Source organism: Erpetoichthys calabaricus, chromosome 1, assembly GCF_900747795.2.
Source record: "Erpetoichthys calabaricus chromosome 1, fErpCal1.3, whole genome shotgun sequence".
Classification (NCBI taxonomy): domain Eukaryota; kingdom Metazoa; phylum Chordata; class Cladistia; order Polypteriformes; family Polypteridae; genus Erpetoichthys; species Erpetoichthys calabaricus.
Window position 1 is genome coordinate 337,771,990 of NC_041394.2, and position 21,436 is coordinate 337,793,425.

At 39.5% G+C, this 21,436-nt stretch overlaps 1 protein-coding gene across 1 annotated transcript; it reads left to right on the plus strand.

The window, feature by feature from the left end:
- The first annotated feature begins 258 nt into the window (after positions 1-258).
- On the plus strand, positions 259-13,852 carry LOC114667641 (gastrula zinc finger protein XlCGF57.1-like). Its single transcript, XM_051926140.1, has 3 exons — positions 259-357; positions 5,318-5,764; positions 11,055-13,852. Exons 2-3 carry the CDS (start codon positions 5,359-5,361, stop codon positions 12,170-12,172), a joined length of 1,524 nt encoding a protein of 507 aa, XP_051782100.1. The 5' UTR covers positions 259-357; positions 5,318-5,358; the 3' UTR covers positions 12,173-13,852.
- The last annotated feature ends 7,584 nt before the right edge of the window (positions 13,853-21,436 follow it).

Below are 21,436 nucleotides of genomic sequence, written 5' to 3' on the forward strand. Positions count from 1 at the left end.
TCGACGGAAACTGAAGCCACAGCGTCACCTGGCACTGTGCGGTAGAGGTTGCTTTTCATTGTGTACAGGTGAGTGCAGACGAATTTAGAAAGCAGTACATAACAGAGTGATAGTGGGTGAGTGCCCAGGTTTTGGGGTCGAAACTTTATAGATGTGTGAGTTTTCATTCAGTCTAGTTAGTTAGTTAGTGCACGCGGCTTAAATAAGAGATAAGATGTTCGTTCGAGTAATTTAACGCACCCGCCGTACTTTCTATCAATTGATGTCTGCGTTCAATGCACGTTATTGAGGTTCAGTTTTTTTAACGCTTTCTTCACCCTTTTGTCCATTGACAGAGCCCCGAATTCTTTTCAAAAGGTACGTAATTGATTATTTTTTTCTCTTTCCTTTAAACAGCTCCCTTCTCAATGAACACATAAATAATTTCGATTATATGTACAGATTTAAATACAGGTACACTACTTAATTGCTTTCACTTATTAGATTTTGCAGTAGTAAGTGAAAATGCAGAGCACAACTATTTACATTTCAGATATTTAACATTTATTCAAATTAAAAAAAATAAAAGTGTCAGTTCTTCATTTAACGGGTCAAACACACCTATTCAATGTCTATGCCTTTTTCAAATACATGTCTGTTCTTTATATTCTTACGTAAACATGCTTTATTTTAACATAAAACTCTTTTTATTTTTCCATTTTAGGGCAATTGAATATGCCCAGCAATTAACCATATAGAGCCTCCCTTTCTCTCTCGCAGGCACATTTACTACCGAGTAAACCGCACATCAGACGAACAGTACAAATCACAAGTGAATGATTAATGACATAACAATCCCCCTCCAGGAGTACCAAGAGGTTTATATTCTTGCCAGGCTGTCAGATGGTAAGCTGCAAATCCATTGCTGTGCCAAATGCTTTTGCTTGTAGAAATTAAAGAAGTATTTCTTCTCTCTCAGTGTACAGGAAATTCATTTGTTCATACTGGATTCCTGAATCTCTTATTCCGATAAAATGACAAAAAAAAAAGTACAGGCACGAATGCTCAGACAAACCAAACCTAAATGGTCCTATTGACCCATTTTTGTTCTTTTATTTTTTTTTTTTTCTATCTCTCAACTACACAGAGTACATTCTGTGTTCTCATCCTACCATTCCCTTTTCTGTTTCTCTCTCCATCCTGTCTCAATCCTCCCACTAATTCAAATCCAGGTGCAGAAAACAGACTCTTACTCAGCTTATTTCAATGACAAATTAGGCAGTGTTCAAGTTGCTCCATTTTTAAACTGGGCACTTCCCAAACAACTATTTAAGTTTGCTAAAATTGGTCAAAAACTAAGCAAATTAGAGGCAAACTGAAATACAACATGGCTACATCTGTTACAAAATGCCCAGTGATCCCACCATCCCCTACTCAAGTTCATTCTTCCCATATATTCCTACAGTTGTATCCACTGAATCCATGGTGCCAAGTTCAAGGAAGACCATAGAAGTGGTAAGTGCTCATCTGTTGAAAGAGCTGTGAGGAGTCAAACTTTATGCTACTGATTAGTAAAACAGAGAAACAAATGGAAGCGACTGGAGTCTGTGACTGTGGATATGAGCTGCAGAACATCTGTAAATATACAGCATATAGTGGAGGAAACATCTAGTCCCATATTGTTACTCCTCTGTTAACTTACCTGTAGGTTTATATGCAGAATGTTAATAACTAACCAAGTCTGGATATCATCAGTATGTATGTATTTATAAAGTAACGCGGTCTAACACTCTGAAGTCTGCTTAATCTAATTAGATAACATGTTACTTGGGTGAAAAATTATATGCATTCATTGATTTATTGCCCTTTAGCCTATAAAATTTTGCAAAACTTTATGGTTTTGTGCTAAATCCCAAATCGGAAATGACGGAAAATGAATATTAGAGAAGCTAATGGAAATTTGATATTTAGCCTTACAGACTGACAGCTCCAGGAGTCAGAAACAGTTTGGGGCTGAAATTCAATCTATAAACAGTTTTCATGTATGCCCCGATGGGGTTTTCTCTCACATTCTTAACATGTGCTGATTTAGTAGACTGGTGAATGCAAATGTGAGTATGCTTTTGCACATGGTTGGTCTGTGCCCCATATGGTTTTCTATCCATATCCCAAAGATTTCTGTTTTTGTTTGTCTTGTACCGGACTACAGTGTTGATGTGGACGCAAAGTTCCATATGTTGGATGTATGTAGCATGCCTTGCTTGACTAAACTGTGTGGATTACCCCATCTGCTACAATGCACTCTCAAGGCTGACATCCCTCATCTTGGCAAAACTATCTATGATATAATTAGTATAATCATGAGTGTCAATAATGGGTTGTTCTTTAGAACATAATTTGACAAATGAGAGGAGACCATTCAGTCCATCAAGCCTGTTTGTTTAACTAATAGCTAAACTGTCCCAATATCTCATCCAGATTCTTCTTAAAGTTTATTAAGGTTTCTGCTTCAACTCCATGTCTCTGTAATTTGTTTCAGAGTCCCACAACTCTGCATAAAGAAGTGCTTCCTTGCTTCAGTTTTAAATGCACTTCGCCTTCATTTCCACTGATGTTCTCAAGTATGTGATTCACCCTTAAGCTGAAAGAATGTTGCTTTGTCTGCCCCAATCTCCCCATCAGTTTAGGGTTAACCCGTGGCAAATTGGTAAAATTGTGAGCACTAATCTACAGACTACGAAACTCTAAGGAAGACTGGGGCACACAAGGCCAAGATCACAATACTTGGATGAGCTGGTATTTATAGGATTTCAGTACTGCGTTAAATATTAAATTATTTTAAAATTTTTTTTGTTCAGTGTTTGCTTCCACAAGATGAAATCAATGAAGATGAAACTTTGCTTTTGAGTTGTGGAAAACAAAGCTGAAATTCTGTTTTAGAGATTTTAAAGGGAAAAATAAATGGCAAACATTTGTTAAGAGGTCTGTCATTTAGCTTCTGTCCATGATCATGAAATACCTTTTTCCAGTTTTAATGGTAAACACCCTGCTGACAGGTAATGTTTCCATTGCACAAGATCCTCCTAATATTTGGATGAAAATTTTGAAACATATACAGACTATCATAATTAGGAATTGAATTATATTTAAATTTCTCCTCAGCCATTCCGACAATAGAGGTGTGCCCGCAGGAAGGATTACATAGACTTTGTCATTTAGACTTTACTGACTAACTGCTTAAGTTAGTTAATATTTAACAGTAGGTTATTGTTTTGGCATTTTTGTTTGGTTTGGTTAAGGAGTAACGGATGTTTGTATTTCTGTTTGACAATCTTCTTATATAATATGCTACCATGGCTGTCTGTTTGTCTGTCTGGGATTTTAAATCACCTGTTGCTCGCAAAACTTTTCACCTATTGAACTGAAATTTGGTGCACATATACTACGTGACATCTACTAGCCGCTTTTGGGGTGATGATTGACCTTGAAGGTTATTCCTCTTTTTATTTTTATTTTATTTTATTGTAGAATCAACTCTCGGCAGTGGCCAGCAGGGCAGCCGTGCAGCACATGTGTACCGGTGCCGTTTTCACCCCTACCACCATCGCCGTCACTTCACCTACCTCTTCATATCTTAAATCATGGGTGGGCAGATTCAGTCCTGGAAGACCGCAGTGGCTGCAGGTTTTTTTTCCAACCCAGTTGCTTAATTAAAAAACAATCCTTGTCAATTATTTAATTGCATGGCTTGCTAGTGCTTTAACTCTGCCATGTCAGGTCATTCTCATATTCTAGATTTATTTTCCTTTCTAAGGATATCATCCAAATGATTTGAAGTCTAAAACAGATGAGTAATTCTCAGTGCTTCACTTTTTTATCTTCACTTTCCTTCCGAGTATTTAATTAAACCAAATAGTGCATGATAAGTACACACAGGTGTAAATGAAAATAAGCTAAATGGAGAAATACTGATCTTGTTTGTCATTTGCATGTTATTGCTAATTAGGAGCAATTAAAAACCAAGAATACAGCTGTTTAAGACTAAAATAAGCAATAAGGGTTCAAAATCTTAACGAGCGAAATGACTAAAGTGACGCTGAAGTGTTACTTGAGCAATAAGGGCTTCTTATTAAGCAATTGGGTTGGAGCTAAAACCTGCAGCCACTGCGGTCCTCCAGGACTGAATCTGCCCACCCCTGTCTTAAATCATTCTTGAAGCAGATTGAAGACTTAAGTGCCAGCTTAAGTGAAAAATTAAAGAAAATGTACTAAGTAATTGCAACACAAACACTGACTTAATCAGTTTTAATGCGAAAAGATGCCGACAAAAGAATAGAAGAAGCGGGCCGCTAGGGTGGAGAAAAGAAGAGCTGCTCAGGAAGCAGCAAGCGCCTCAACCTGTAAGCGAATGAATGCTAAACGTACAGAGAAAGAGGATGAAAACTAGGAATGTTCAAGGCAAGTGTATTCACTGCTCGTCATTGTGCAGTATGCCATTACTGGTACATTTATTAATGTGAATGTAAATTTGTATATAAATTATTTACTGTGCATTTGTAAAGTTTTATATAGAATAAGGATAACAAGGAAGCATGATTCGCCACTCATGGGATGTGCATACCTAATAGATTGAAGATATAAACAAGACAATAATCTAAGGAGAGGGTCTTCTTTTCCATCTCAGAATAACATTAGTCTGCCTCTGTTGTAACTAAAAAAGGAGTAGCCAGAGCAGAAAATGAATTTTAAAACTAGTGAAAAATGGAGTCCAGGTTGTGCATTTTATGCTTCTGCTTATGGAATAAGATGCTTAGATTATACTGAATAGAAGAACAGTTTTCCTTTACTGCTAATCCGTCTGTGGTTTCTCACCAGGGAAATTAAGCTCGAAGTCAGTACAATGAGGTCTTTACATAGTGAAGTTTGCCTAAGCTAGCAAATCCATTATTTCACATTCTTGTATTCTCCTGTGCAGGACGTGTGCTCCAGTGATGCTTAGTTCCTCTTCATCTTCGCCTTCCTGCTGTCTCTTTCTGAGGCCCTACTTGTATAGGCATTCTTCATAGCACAATTATGGCACTACAAAAACACTTTATATAATCTAAGTAGTAAATGTGGTAACTGGACTTTTGCCAACCTGTTGGATTTTTTACTCACTTCCCAAGTTTTGTTTTACTTCCAGTAAGTTAACATGACAGCATGCAATAGTGTTGGTACTCTAAAATCTGTAACTTGATGTAAAACTTTAACTGAGAGGGTGTTGTAAAGTGAAATTTTTAAATGTCTTTAGATCAGAATGGTGCTGTTTTGATGGAATTCAATTCTGTTCTTTCCACAGAGAGAGCGAGAGAGAAATCTGCCATTTACTGTAACATCTAGATGAATCTGAAAGTGGAATCGTGTGAAGCTGACATGGAGAAAAGGGCTGTGCATGTTAGGGAGGAGGACTGTGAATGGGAGTCTATCCACCCTAAACAAAAGAGTCTGGGCATCAAGGATGAGGATTGTGAACTGGGGTTGGTGGGAATTAAAAAAGAAGCTGAAGAGAAGTCTGTCAGTATTGAGACACACAAATGTGAAAGTATGGATAGCGTCAAGGAAGACCACCTTTATTATCTGTGTCAAAATGGATTAATGTCTTTTCAAAGCAGTCACTGTTCATCTCTGGAGCCTTCTATAGATGTGAAGTCCGAGTCATTACAGTCTGACACAAAGATGATTAAGGAAATCTTATCTGCTAGAACTTGGGAAGATCAGCCACTACCTGCAAACAAGTCTGGAAAAAGTAAGTGTAAAATAAATTAATGTATAAGTTTTAGGGATGGAGTATGTACTTGAAAGAGGGAAAGAGGCTTGTGCATTTTATAGGAAACTAGCAAAATACCCGCGCTTCACATTGGAGAAGTAGTGTGTTAAAGAAGTTATGAAAAAGAAATGAAAACATTGGATGCGAGGAATAAATATAGTCTCCCCTGAACCAGTTCTAGTGAAGACAGTTGCCTCAATGAGGTTTTTGTGCAGAGATTTGATCTGAAACCTGGTGCCGTTACAAAGTTTTGGTGGTTGTAAGTTTCATAGTAACATAATTGGTGCGCCGACCTTCAAAATTAGAGAATGCGGAGGCATGCCCGAAGGATTAAGAGTGTGAAGAAACTAAATGAAAAGGCAGGAGTCGCCAGCAGGAAGACATGAAGCAAGGCGAACAATAACAGGCTTGAAGCGGTGGACTAAAGAATAAGGTAGCAGTGAGCACAATGAACAGCTGAGGAAAGTAAGGAAACGAGTGAGGAGGCACATGAGCGCGGGATGTCGTTAATGTATATAGGTAGGGAACCAACCACATGGTAGGTGTGCAGACAGTGCCTGTGCGGAAAAAGGAAGGGGGACCGGGGGCAGCCCTTGTGTGTCTCTGCCGTGAAATAAATTGTCTGTTAATGGAAATAAGGTATGAAACCACCAAAACGAGAGGTTAGTTCTGAAAGTTCCTTACAGTATAATGGTGAGAACCACCAAAAAGAAGACGTTATTTTCGAAAGTTCGTTACGGGGCACGGCGCGAAATGAAACATACTTAACGTTTGTAAGTACAGTGTAAAGGATGAGCATGGGAAATATGGGCTTCCTATGTATATTGGAAGTCGCAGAAATAGTGAGGACGCGTTTCCCCTATCTATATATACCGTAGTACACCCATTTCCCCCTCCCCTTGGGTGTTGCAATAGGACATGAAACATACCTAACTTTTGTAAGTACACTGCAATGAATGAGAAAAATTTCAGCTTCCCATCTATATGGAAAGTGGGAGAATTAGTGATGAGTCAGTGAGGGCTTTGCCTTTTATATGTATAGATGAGTGAGTATGTATGTATGTAACAGTGAGGGACCATCTAGAAGCCAAAAGCCGTCTGCCACCTGCTGAACTGAAGAACTGGACGCTAATTGTTCTGCACCAAGGGCAGCCTGGATATACAGTATACAGGTAGTCCCCAAGTTACGGACATCTGACATATGACTTACGAATGGGTCCGCAGCTGCTCCTTCATCTGTCTGGGGGACGTGATGCAGGGTCTTCAAGTAACTGCTGCTCTGTCTTCCTTGGCCTGGTGATGCTGCAAGTGGTGGCTGGAGGGTGGCGATTTTGCTGCTTGCACAGTGTAGTGTCCTTCGAGCGAGTCTGGTTGATGAATGCTCCCACCGCCCCCCATTCGTTCTCAGTGTCCATAGTTGCCGGGGCCACAGCTACTGCTCGTGTGCAGGACAGAGACTTGATGGGGCGGTTTGCTGCCCGCCCTCCACGCCAAGGCAGCTACTGTTCCTAACTGCCTCGTTCGTTCTCGGTTGGTGGCTGGTGATGCTCCAAGCAGTGACCCGGTTGTGGCTGAATGGAGGCCATTAAGGGTGAATGGGGTGGCGGGGGGGCAGCATTGTATTGTGTGCCTCGGGTGACTGCCTGTTGAATGGGGGCGGTGGTGGGCTATTCACTACCCGCCTTTGGCCGCACCATGTTCATTCTCGGTGGGCAGACGCTGCAGGCAGCATATTGTATGCAAGTGGAGGTGACTGTGTGGTGGGCGAAAGGTGAATCGCCCCTCGCCACCCCCATTCATTCTCAATAGCAAGCCTGCTTGTACTGTTGCGTACATAGCAGGAAGTTGTCTTTCGTTCAGTATGCCAGACGTGTCGACGAGGGGTGTCTTCCTGCTGTGATAGCGTGTACAGTGCTGTGCAGAAGGACTCATCTTAAACTTTTATCTTCACCCTTCAACAATGTCTCTGAAACACAAATCTGATGCAAGTGCTGGTGATACAGTAAAGAAGAGAAAAAACATCACCATGGAAAATAAAATAGAAATAATAAAAAGTTCAGAGAGAGGTGAAACCCCATCATTCATTGGCAGAGCACTTGGTTTCAATCGGTCAACAATAGCATTTATTAACTCTTTTAGGGCTAATTTTTTTTTGTTTCTTTTCTCCCAGGCCTGAATATTTTTCCAAAAACTAACATTTTTTAAAAAAGAACACAAAGCAATTGTTTAACATATCAAATCAACAAAAAATATTTACTTTTGACAAATGTTACTGTCTTGCATGTTGTATGAGCCTGCATACTCTATGATTTCACATACATATCACATACATTTTACACAGCAAAGTCTGATCTCGCTCAAAGTAGCCAATTTCAGTCATTGCCACATTGCACTCCTTACAATGTGTGTTGCTTTGGTGCCTATTTTTCAATTGTCTGTTGCTGCACTTTCTCACATATATTGTTAGTGTGTACTGTAGAGAGACAAGTCACCCATTTGCCATCGTGCCATGCCACTGCCACCAAGTTTTCTGCCTGCATGAAAACCGTATTGTCACCTCTTTTCATCTTCTGAAACTTTATGAACTTTATGTATGGCATTATAGCCTGGCTCACCCCATGGGATTTGCTTCTGTTTATTACAGAAGTGAATAAAACTTTGCAGCAGCACGTACCTAAGCCACCAGGGGACAAAACACGTTTGGACCAATGCTCCCTGAAGTTATATCACCAGTTCTGTCCCATCTCTATTTGTAATGCCACAGCGCGCTTCATCTCGTCTTTCGTTGTGGGTTTCCACTTTGAAAAACGAGAATGCGATGCAAACGCAGCCCGCGATTCAAAAAAAATCTCTGCCTACCTGTTTGTCTCATCTGACAGTAACTGAAAAGCAGCATCAGGAGAGAGCAGCCTGAAGTACAGCAGCTGATGATCTGTCATGTCCAACAGCAAGCCATGCCGTCTTGTAAACTCCGGTAGCCAGGTAGGCTCTCAACGAATCAATGTCTGTGTATTTATCCCATGCGAACCTTGCCGTAGATGCATCAGCTGCGCGAAGGCACTCAACTGGCAGCAGATCCACTGGCGCAGCATCGGCTGGTGTCTGATCAGCTGATGCTGGCTTCTCACTCTCTTGCTCGATCTCCTGATCACTGCCAATAAAATCCGATTCTGAAAAATCAAGAGTCCGACTCCGCGATAATGCGCAAAACATCGTCTGCTGAGTGTTTTCTTTTCTGCACTTGCTTCGCTCCCTTTTCACATGTCGATGCCATCTTGCCATTGTTTACATTTCGCAACTCACGCACACGCAAGGTTTAGTTGCCGAGTCAATGAGTCTAGCATTCCTCCAAGCACAGAGGGAATGCCTGTGACGTGACAGTGAGATTTGTCGCCATTAACAGCTGATTGTCGCCCCCTATCCCTGGATGTCGACTTTAGTCGACATTCGCCTTCAACCCCTCCTGTCGACAAAAGTCGACATCCGCCCTAAAAGAGTTAAAATAATCTCCCTGTTCCGACTTACATACAAACTCAGATTAAGAACAACCCTACAGTCCCTATCTCGTATGTAACCCAGGGACTGCCTATATATATCTGTCTTTCTCTATACTGCAAACGCTTCTGCTTATTGTCTCCTGACACCCTACTCAAAACTTCCTTCTGCCGCACTTTCCTTTTTCTCCTAACTTCTCCTGTCATTCATCCTCTAAGAGGAGTGTCCACCTCTTACAGAAAAAAAGCCCTTCACCCTGTCCCATCACTTACCGCATTCATTACACCCCCACAGCACATCACAATATATTAACAAAACATAACAGAATTAAAAAAAAAAATTACAGAAGAACAATAACATTAAAACAGAATGACATTACCATCAGTGGGTTACATTTTCAACACGTTTTTCAATTTTGTCATCAAAATACTTTATATCGTTCTTTGTTGTTCTTCCTATTCCATAAACTGAAGTGATACTTGAAGAACGTTTAATTTCAATTTTTTTGTGACAATTGCAACACCACATGCATACATTTTTTGGCCATAGCAATGTATAACAGATTAATTATATTAAAAGAGAAAAGCTGTGAAACGCTATTAAACTGAAGGTACGTAACTGACACTGTGACTTCAAAATGCAACATGACACGTGGTGCTGGGAAAGAACACTGTGCTAGTACAAGGGAGAATTGTTCCAAAGTGCACAGCATGCAGTGTACCACACGGCAGTAGTAGTAAACTAACAGATAGGCACTGGCGTGCAGAATGTTTTTTTTTTTATTTTTTTTTTTCCCTGATGGTTAACAGAGACTAACTGTTAATTGAGTAATGGATAATCAAGGTTTTTACTGTGTCTATCTATCTATCTATCTATATATATATATATATTGGCTCGAGTATCCTGCATTTCTGTAAACAACAGGTAGATAGGCACCACCTGCTGGACACAACCACACAAAACATATTCAACAAACAATAAGATGCATTGATTTCAATTGGACTAACAAATAAGTTACAGTACACATACATTAACATTATAATGGAGAATATAAATGGAAGTGGTTTGTCACAAAGCTGACCAGTCCTGGTTTCACCTGCCACTTCCCATCCAGATCAGACACACATAACTGCAGTAATCCAATGTCTCTCATTTTCTGATTTCTCTCCCAGAGTACTGCAGCTCCTTTAGGACTGTACATTAATACATTACTTTGTTTATTCCTCTTTTTTTTGTGATTTAAACAAGTAATTTTGGTATATGTTTTGGAATTAATTGGCTTTGGTCTAATTTTGGAGAAATGTCAGAGAACATTCTGATTATTAAATGTTCATTTCACCTGCTTCCCATGACACTGTTTTACAAATGAAACTCACTTTGATATCATGATAGAGATGATCATTTTTTACCTCCATTAATCAAATAAAATCTAGAATTTTAAATATTTTAAGAGTATGATAGCAAAATTATTATTCAGTCCTGTAATAAAGTTAACAAAAAGGTAACCAGTAATCTTGTTGATTGAGTTTATTATACATGATCTATATAGTTTACTGCTACTTGGGTATAGTAACTTTGTTTATATGGTGAGTAATTTTAACACAGAAGGGGAAAAAGAATAAGTTGTGTTTCTTATGTGCAATTTCATTTTTACAACTGCTTTTGCTTTTAAAAGTTTGTTACTAATTTCATACTGCATTTAGCTGATGTGATTTATTTGAATAATAGGGCAGTGGGTTGAAAATAAGCTTTTTTTTTTTTAAACTTCATACAGGAAACCAACCTCACATGTGTTCTGAATGTGGAAAACAGTTCTGTTACAAAAGTACTCTTCAGATACACACTAGAACTCATACTGGAGAGAAGCCCTATTGCTGTAATGAGTGTGGTAAGCAATTCTGTTACAGAAGTACTCTTCAGATACACTCCAAAATTCACACCGGAGAGAAGCCATATTGCTGTTCTGAATGTGGGAAACAATTCTGTCACAGGAGTAATCTTAGGATACATATTAGAACTCACACTAGAGAGAAGCCATATTGCTGTAACGAATGTGGGAAAGGATTCTGTCACAGAAGTAATCTTCAGAGACACATTAAGATTCACACTGGTGAGACATCATATTGCTGTAATGAATGTGGTAAACGTTTCCACCAGAGGAGTATTCTTCAGAATCATAAAAAAATCCACTCTGGTGAGAAGCCATATTGCTGTTCTCAGTGTGGCAAGCAGTTTTTGAGAAAGAGTCATCTTCAGAGCCATAAAAGAAGTCACACGGGAGAGAAGCCATATAGCTGTTTGGAATGTGGCAAATACTTCTGTGACAGTAGTACTCTTCAGAGACACACTAGAATTCACACTGGAGAGAAGCCATATTGCTGTTCTGAATGTGGGAAACAATTTTGTGACAGGAGTACTCTCCGGAGACACAGTAGAATTCACACTGGAGAGAAGCCATATTGCTGTTCTCAGTGTGGCAAAGAGTTTATGCAAAGGAGCCATCTTCAGAGCCACAAAAAAATTCACATTGGAGAAAAACCATATTGCTGTTCAGAATGCGGCAAAGAGTTTTCGCAAAGCAGCGGACTTAGGACCCATTCAAGAATTCACACTGGAGAGAGGCCATATTGCTGTTCTGAATGTGGCAAACAATTCTCACGACTAGGTAATCTTCAGAGCCATAAGAAAATTCACACAGGAGAGAAGCCTTATTGCTGTTTTGAATGTGGCAGACAATTTGGGCATATGATCAGCCTTAAGAGACACTCTACAGTTCACACAGGAGAGAAGGTTTGTTGTTCTGAATGTGGCAAACAATTTGCTCATATGATCAGTCTTAAGAGACACTTTACAGTCCATACACAAGAGAAGGAGGAAGAGTTGAAGGAGTAAGTTAGGTAGGTTACATTTTACTTTTTCAACCACTAACTAAAAGTCTTGATGAGTACCTTCACATGGGGGATCTTCGTTGTGCAACATCTATATCAAAACTCTCTAACGAGAATCTATTCTACTTGTATTCATGCTGGCTGAATTGTCTAGAGATGAAGAGAAGACCTCCAATCTGGTTTCAGTCCAGGTGCACAGTATTGCTGACCCCACAACAGATGGAACGGATTGGACCATAAAAGCATGACATGACCAAGAAATTAAGAGAACTGGACACAGGCCAGAGGTTAATTGAAGATAAAGAGAAGATCATGTAACTGCTACTTTTATGCAAGAAGTCCAGAAATACTGGCCCTGAGGTGAAAGAATGAGGAGGAGACCTCATGGTGTGGCATTTATTACAAAATGAAAACATCAACAGGCAAACTAAATTTAAGAAAAAAGGCATATTTGTAATGAAATTTAAAAATACTAAACAACAAAAAACGAACATATTCACTGTCATTCAGTAGGGGAATAACACAGTCTAAAAACTTTGGGACACCAGCTGGGTTGTCCTGTCTAATCTTTAAACAAAAACAGCACACAATGGTTAAGTACCAACAGCAGAGTCCAACATTCAAAGCAAATAGCCTTGGTAGGCAAAATGGATGCATTGTTTCAGGGGTCTCTGAACTAGAATGGAGCTCCATCCTGCGGTCAGCTTAGTAAGTGATAAGTGATGCCCTCTCTCTGGGCTTTTTATAGCTTTTGACCAGAACGGCCGGAGTCAGTTGCTGTCATAGGGAGTCTTCTCTGAGCTGTGCAAACACCATTAACGACAGTGACCCCATCCCCCCCATCCTGTGGTACAGTATGCCTCTGATGAGCCCAGAAGGTGCTCCTCTGATGCACATGTGTGACACAATTCAAAAAATGATAATCATTTAAAAGTGGAACATCCTCAGTAGCAACCAGTTATACAAACAACCATGAGAGATGAGTTTTGAAGGAGCTAAAAATGGAAAAACGTAAAATTAAAGGCAACAACAAATGCTCAAAGGCAACAAAATACAACAGCTCCAGATGGCCAGTAGAGTGGAGTGACCAGAAATAGAAAAAAAAATCAGGTAAAAACATGATCAGTATCTCAGCCAAATTCAAAAAGGAAATATCAGCTAGAGAAAACACCATCAAAAAGCAGAAAAGGACCCCACAATAAAGCACAAAGTTATCCAGGAGATTTAAGAAGACCTTCTGCACCTGCATGATATGGACAACTACACAGAAATACAGAGAAGAAAGAAAATATTAAATAACACCATATGCAGTATTACAGCTTAACTGAAATAAAGCAAGCCAACAGTACTCTATATATTGCAATAGATACAACAACAGTCAACAGGATCAGAACTATGCAGCAAAGCTCATAATTTCTTAAGTAACAGCACAGAGTAAAGAGAAAAGGACAAAATAGTCATCCATAATGGAAAATTAATTTATGTAAAATGAAGAATCTGTGTAGGGGAGTGTTATTAATCAAGGCATACAGGCAAGGATTTAAATTCCTCCAAAGAGCAAACCAAAATATGCAACTACTGTTGCTAAATGTGAATTTCCCCTTGGGATTAATAAAGTATCTATCTATCTATCTATCTATCTATCTATCTATCTATCTATCTATCTATCTATCTATCTATCTATCTATCTATCGAAATCACTATTGTCCATTAACATATGAAGCCTTCAACTTCACATTGTCAAGTAAAAAAATTCACAATGTTGTCAGAAGCTGAAAAGTTATTGAAAACAAACAGAAACACAAAGAGAACATGCAGACTCAACCCTCAAAATTCACTCACCTGTTGTGGATGTCTTGAAGCTATACAGCTCCAGCAACGGGCGCCTAGAAGAACAGCTGTGTTTAGAAAAAGAACTTTTGAATAACATCTGAATGACACTTTGTTCTGACAAGTAAGGCAAAGCTGCTTTCATTAACTGTAAATTAATGTCCTCTGAAAATATCAACTTCAATTAAAAATATGTCATCAGAGAATTGGACCAAAAATAAACTTATAACCTTGGGGATGCATGAAGTAGCAGATTTAAACCATAAGGCGCTAAAACAGATTGTTGTCAAAGAGTATTAGGAGTTTCTTATTGGCAACAACATAATTCAAGAAATTAACCAACTGGCCATCTTTTTCTTGATGTTTAAATTTATAATCATAGATTTGCCACAAAACAGGAAAACTTCTGCATGCACACCAACCTACTATGTAAGAACTGATGCTTTCTAAGAGCATACATCCCCAGATCTGGAGGTGGTCTGGGCCTGATAGATACCACCACCCTTCACCAGCCCCATGTACACAAGGTGCATATTCTTTTTATGTGCAGGTGTCTTTTGTTGATATTCTGAGGGGACATGCAGGTAAGAATTTCATTATACTGTGTACACATGACAATAAACTTGACTTGAATCTTGCACCTAAATATTGTCTTTGTGGACTTTGCATATTCTTTCTGTTTGCTATGGTTTTCCTCCAGTTACTCCAGGTTTCCTCCCATATTGCCAAAGACATACAAATAAGGTTCATTATGAATGTGAGGGAGCACATGAGCCCTGTGTGGACAATGTGTGGTCCCTGTGATGGTACTGGTGTGTGTTTCTTTGACAGAAGATTGGAAGTTGCAGTACTGCTCAACATTCATTGAGTCTGTGCATTTCGGTAACCAACAGCTTTAGATGGCTGATGCTTGAACTCCAAGGGTGGATAGGCAGATGGGCAAACTGCATTTTCTTTATAAAGACAATGTAAAGCTGTGGTTAAGGGTTGATTTCCTGGAGTAGTGCTTAAACATTATAATTTGTAAATATAAAATATCATTTTTCAAACTATCATCAAGCTGATTGCCGAAGGTTCCAAAAGCACTAATATGTACCACAATGCTTGGTGACTTATGACCTGCATCTGTAATTTTCTATGTGTGGGAAAAAAAACAACTTTTCTCTAAAATACTGTCAAGTTGGGTTTTTAAGGTCCCTAAAGTCTCATTCTCTTCCATGCTACACTACTGTTTGTTTAGGTTAGAGAGCTTGTTTAAATTCCCTAATGATTGCCTTCATAACTTTGAATATTTCTGTTCAGTTAAGGTGAGACGCCATGTTTTCAATCTTTCCTCACATGCTACAATCCTGGAATAAGTCCTGTCACTTTTCATTGAACTTATTTTGTAATACAGAGAGCAAAACTGCATATAATACATCAGAGTAGGCATCACACGTGTGTTGTGCAACTTAAACTTGTTCATGAAAACTTGTAAGAGCCCAATAATTTGATAACCTGTTGGCCTTCTTAATTGCTTTTGTATGCTGCCAGGATGTGTGCAGGCAACAGTGGACTACAACTCCTTAGTTCTTCTCATTAAGGTTCACTGACAAGTCTCAGACCCCTCACTGTAGTATTATATACTTCCTATATGTTTACAGTGATCCCTCGCTATATCGCGCTTCGCCTTTCACGGCTTCACTCCATCGCGGATTTTATATGTAAGCATATTTAAATATATATCGCTGATTTTTTGCTGCTTCGCGGGTTTCTGCGGACAATGGGTCTTTTAATTTCTGGTACATGCTTCCTCAGTTGGTTTGCCCAGTTGATTTCATACAAGGGACGCTATTGGCAGATGGCTGAGAAGCTACCCAACTTACTTTTCTCTTTCTCTTGCGCTGACTTTCTCTGATCCTGACGTAGGGGGATTGAGCAGGGAGGCTGTTCGCACACCTAGACGATACGGACGCTCGTCTAAAAATGCTGAAAGATTATCTTCACGTTGCTATCTTTTGTGCAGCTGCTTCCTGAAACGACATGCTGCACGGTGCTTTGCATACTTAAAAGCTCGAAGGGCACGTATTGATTTGTGCTTGAAAAACAAACTCTGTCTCTGTCTCTCTCTCTCTCTCTCTCTCTCTCTCTCTCTCTCTCTCTCTCTCTCTCTCTCTCTCTCTCTGTCTGCTCCTGACGGAGGGGGTGTGAGCTGCCGCCTTCAACAGCTTTGTGCCGCGGTGCTTCGCATACTTAAGCCAAACAGCCCTATTGATTTGTTTGCTAGATATTGTTTTCTCTATCTATGTGACATTCTGTGCTCCTGACACGCACTCCTTTGAAGAGGAAGATATGTTTGCATTCTTTTAATTGTGAGACAGAACTGTCATCTCTGTCTTGTCATGGAGCACAGTTTAAACTTTTGAAAAAGAGACAAATGTTTGTTTGCAGTGTTTGAATAACGTTCCTGTCTCTCTACAACCTCCTGTGTTTCTGCGCAAATCTGTGACCCAAGCATGACAATATAAAAATAACCATATAAACATATGCTTTCTACTTCGCGGATTTTCTTATTTTGCGGGTGGCTCTGGAACGCAACCCCCACGATGGAGGAGGGATAACTGTATTCCCTATCTGTAGAATGCAATGTCTTTCTGTTAATATTCCAAAAGTCAGAATTCTGATTAGGTTTGTCTGCAGTGTGGTGGCTGTGAGGCTAGGGATCTGTGCCAGTAATCAGAAGGTTGCCGGTTCGAATCCCGTAAATGCCAGAAGTGACTCTACTACGTTGAGCTCTTAACGTGCAATTGCTTCATCCTGGGTATGACATTAATCCAATCCTACAAGCAGGTCTTCTAACTTGCAGGGAAAATTTTGGGGTTGGTGGCCAGATTGGCACCCCAGCTGTTGTTTTAAAAAAAAAAAAAAAAAAAAAAAAACTCACACTGTTCCAGTATTGAGCAGAGGTGTCACCCACTGCACTCGGGTCCCAATCCAGGTGGCTCAGCATGTGGTAGGTGTGGCAGTGTTCAGCACATGCTCACAACCGCTTGTCTATAACGGTTCTTCAGACTTGACTGTATCTATTAGTATATTTTCTATAGCGGCACCTGCAACTTAACCAGTTTATTTTTATTTTAATATATATATTTAAACAGAGTGGGCACCCATGTCAACTGTTCTTTCATCCACACACCTGTATTTTGATTTGTGCTGCTCGATCATTCTTTGTATAACTGTCTCCATTGTATACCCTTGTGACATGCATTTATCTTACTGGCTTATGATTACATGGATCACCTCCTGTTACCTTTTTAGATTTATTGCATAAAATAAGAAGCACCTACAGTTGTTGTCATACCTGTCTGTTTGTCTGCCTCTACACTTGAAGAAAATGTTTCCTCAAGTGGACCCATTTGGCTGAAATTTGTTATACTTATTAATCAAGGAAATTTCACTTTTCATTGAGATATTATAGAAAATTTACTTAGGGACTGATGGGCTTTCAATCATCAAAGAAACGTCTTTGTACACAGTATTGTGCCAGATAAGAAAGAGTGGAATGCTAAACATTGTTAAACTGCACATACACAGTCTAGACTTTAACTCTTTAGAGTAAAGAAGATAAAATGGGCAGCATGTAATTAGCAAACATGCAAATCAATGAAGAATCATACAGCATGATTAAATCATGCTTCTGAAAGGATCAATTAGTAAAATGTTAACTTTATCACATAAGGTCTAAAAGTCTATTCTGATAGCAAAGTGGGCATAAATAAGATTTTGTGCCTCAATTCGTGGACCATCTCACCCGCTACACAGCTGGTCATAGGGATTCTCTCTTCTCGTGAGAAGAAACCCCTCCTGCCTGGGTTTTTGTCTGCCTGACTTTCTCAAACATTGTTTGTTCCAGTTGCCAAGAGAGCTAGTGAGGAAGAGAACATCATATTCCATGGAAATCAATCTCAAAAGAACTGAACAGACATTATATTCATACCAGTAACGGTGCACTGCATGACAACATGCAGTGAATACACTTGACTTGCGCATTCCTAGTTTTCCTACTCTTTCTCTGTACGTTTAGCATTTGTTTGCTCAGAGGTTGATGTGCTTGTTGCTTCCTGAGCAGCTCTTCTTTTCTCCACCTTAGCGGCCCACTTCTTTATTTCTTTCGTCGGCTACTTTTCACGTTAAAACTGATTAAGTCAGTGTTTGTGTTGCAATTACTTAGTACGTTTTCTTTAATTTTTCACTGAAGCTGGCACTTAAGTCCGCCTCAAGAATAATTTAGGGATGAGAACTGCGCCCGAATGCATGCGCCGCCCTGCTGGCCACTTCTGAGAATTGATTCTACAATAAAATAAAAATAAAAAGAGGAATAACCGTGGAGGTCAATCATCACCCTGACAGCAGATAGTAGACGTCACTTAGTATATGTGTACCAAATTTCAGGTGAGTAGGTCAAACGGTTTGCGAGCTATAGGTGATTTAAAATCCTGGGCAGACAAACGATCATCCACAGTAGCATATTATAGATAAAGATAAATGTAATCCTGTATGTGCTAAGGGGTAAATTTAATGTGCCCAGTTTAGGGTCACTGGGAGCAGCAGCAGTCGATGTGAGGCAAGGAGCACACGTGATGGAGTTGTGATTCGATCATTTTCAGGGCTCAGTCACACAGCTAAGCTGAAATGAGGGGGCCGTCTGCAATCTGGTGACAGAAACAAGTTTTAAGTTTTTTCTTGTTTAAGTTTTAATCCAGTTATTTGCTAAAGGTATTTTGAGTCAGTGTGATCTGGTAACGCAAATGCCATTGTTCACCCTGGGGCTCATAATCGGGATGGGTGTTTGTTTGACAAAGGACTAAACATATTTTGTTAATTGAAAAGGATCACTGACACATTTACAGTCCTTGGTATTAAAACGGGGAATAATCCTCAGTTCAACACACTCACTGATACCGATTAATGCAGAAATGCATGGACACCTGCAAATCACATATGGTGCTGTGAGGAAGAACTCTGCGCTGCCACTCTGCCCTGTTTGTTAAAACATCTATACTAAACTTTAACCTGGTGAAAACTCATTGTATACCTTTACCTTTTGTAGAATTCCTGTCACTTGACTGCAAGCTACATACCTTAATTATTCTGTCCCTTGATAGCTGTTATTAGATGACTGATTCACATGTGTGCATGACCACACTTTCTTTTATTTTATTTACACACATTCACATCCTGTAAAAATGCTTCCAAAATTCTCTCTTGTTTTCCTTATGAGCATTACCATTGATTTTAATGGAAGAAGCGTTTGTCAAAAATCATACTCAGACTGCTGCATTCAAGAGATCCCTAAAACCAAGGGCCTCATGTAAAATGCCCTGTGTAGTTTCACACTAAAACATGGTGTACTAACAAAAGTAGAAATGTGTGTATGCACCTGCCCTGACTCCACCCAGAATTATGCCCCTTTGAATATGCAAATCAATATAAATAGCCTGTTACATTTAGTGTTTTGTGAAAATACAATGGTAAAAGCACAGGTTAAATAAAAAATAAAAAAACTACAGTGTATACAAAGTGGAGACAAGGAAAAACATGCTATTTGTTGGCTTAAGCAGTGTTTTAAGCAACAAAAGGGAAGTGATACAGCATGGTGGAGACACTCCAAAGTTCAAGTTCAGAAAGTCACACAGTGCCCGAAATAAAAAAAAGAACTGGCCAGGTGTTAAGGTTGATGTGAAAAGACGAGTTGCAGTCTGAGTGTCATATGGAAGCGTATTAAGGCACAGAGAAAAGAAAAAAAAAAATAGGAACACAGTGAAGAAAAAAAGGCCAGAATGTCAATTTTAATCTCAAAATTTCCACTTTAATCTCGTACTTTACTTTGTCATTAAAGTAAAATGTTGTAAACTTTATCTTAAAATCAATGTTTAATTTATTAGAGTTTCTTAAATTCCATTATAACTAAAGTACCATGTGTTCCACGACCCAGTCATTAATCATTACATGCTTCATAAATGGGCTCTCTCTTCCATAAACAGGAGCATGCAGGCAGTGATCTCCACACAGAATACATTACATTCTTGATATTACAGCTCTCAGAACATTTTAGAATAGTAAGATATGTACTTGATATTATTTTCATGATGAAATGCATTAAAGCATGTATTAAATGTGGGGGCACGGTGGCACTGTGGTAGCAATGAGCTGGCACCCAATCCAGGGACTGTTCCTGCCTCTTGCAAGATGCTTGCTGGGACACATGTGACCCTGAATGGAATAATTTAATGCAGCAGTATTGTCTCTGTCAAATGTACCATCCACCAATTCCTGTCTTTCCGTTTTCTTTCTATAAAGAAATAAAAATGTCTGACTTGGTAGTTACAGTCCTAGTGAAGCATTATACGGGCATATTGCTGTTGGTATCAAAGACCCCCAGTCACATTTCTTGACAGACTTCTACTGAATGATTTGTTGGCTGAAAGTCCTCAGTGTTGCTGTGTCACAGAGAGGACATGTAGCATTGTTCGTAATGGCACTCAGTTTTGTTTTAGTTCTTTTCTCTACACCCCAGGGTGTCCAGAGTGTGTCGTATAACTGAGCCTGCCCTTTTAATTATCTTGTTGAATCAGTGGTCCTCTCTTGAAGTGATCTTACCAGCCCAGCACACCACAGCATAGAAAATCACACAGGCCATCACAGAGTTATAGAAGATGTGAAGGATGTCACTTCCCACATTAAAGGAATGCAGTTTCCTAAGGAAAAAGAGACTGCTCTGCCTTTTCTTATGTAATTCTCTTGTGGTCCAAGACCAGTCCAAGCTGCCATTATTGTCAACTCTCAGGTACTTGTAGGATGGGACCACCACTACATCCCCTCCCTAAATAGTGACTGGCTGTTTGGTGTGGTGAAAGTCAATAAGCAGTTCCTTGGTTTTACTGATGTTATGATGCAGACAATTCGCTTTTGCACCTTTAGAAAGTATGGGTGAGTCCATTTCTGAAACCAGCATGAGAAAGTACTTTTAGAACACCCCTGAGTTGTTCTGTGGCAAAATCATTGTTGACCAGTTTTGCCTTCAAGTATGGTTTCAATGCAGAAATTAAGGAATTTGCACAAGACGAGTAATACAGGGTCTTCCTTGGAGTCTCTGACACACTAATAGTCTTCTAGATTCCCAAAATGATGCCTTCTATGCCACTTTGATTGTAGTAACAAGCAGGCCCACATGATGCATCCTTCTCTGTTTCTGGACACGATTTAAGGAGGATTTTTAAATGAGTTAATGTCCGTAAGACAGCTGGACTGGATAGAATTTGGGGAGCACATTTTGCACACCCGTAGTGGCCAGGTAGCTGTCATCCTCATTAATATTAATGACATCTAATGTGTCATTAAGGGAATTTGAAGTTCCTGTCTGCTTCAAAAGGACAATTATCCCTGTGTCTAAAGATAC

Excerpts from the sequence above, each read along its gene's own strand:
- LOC114667641 (XM_051926140.1), top strand. The coding sequence starts at position 5,359 with ATGAATCTGAAAGTGGAATCGTGTGAAGCTGACATGGAGAAAAGGGCT. Across the intron at positions 5,765-11,054 it reads TGCAAACAAGTCTGGAAAAA|GAAACCAACCTCACATGTGT; the intron begins GTAAGTGTAAAA and ends AACTTCATACAG.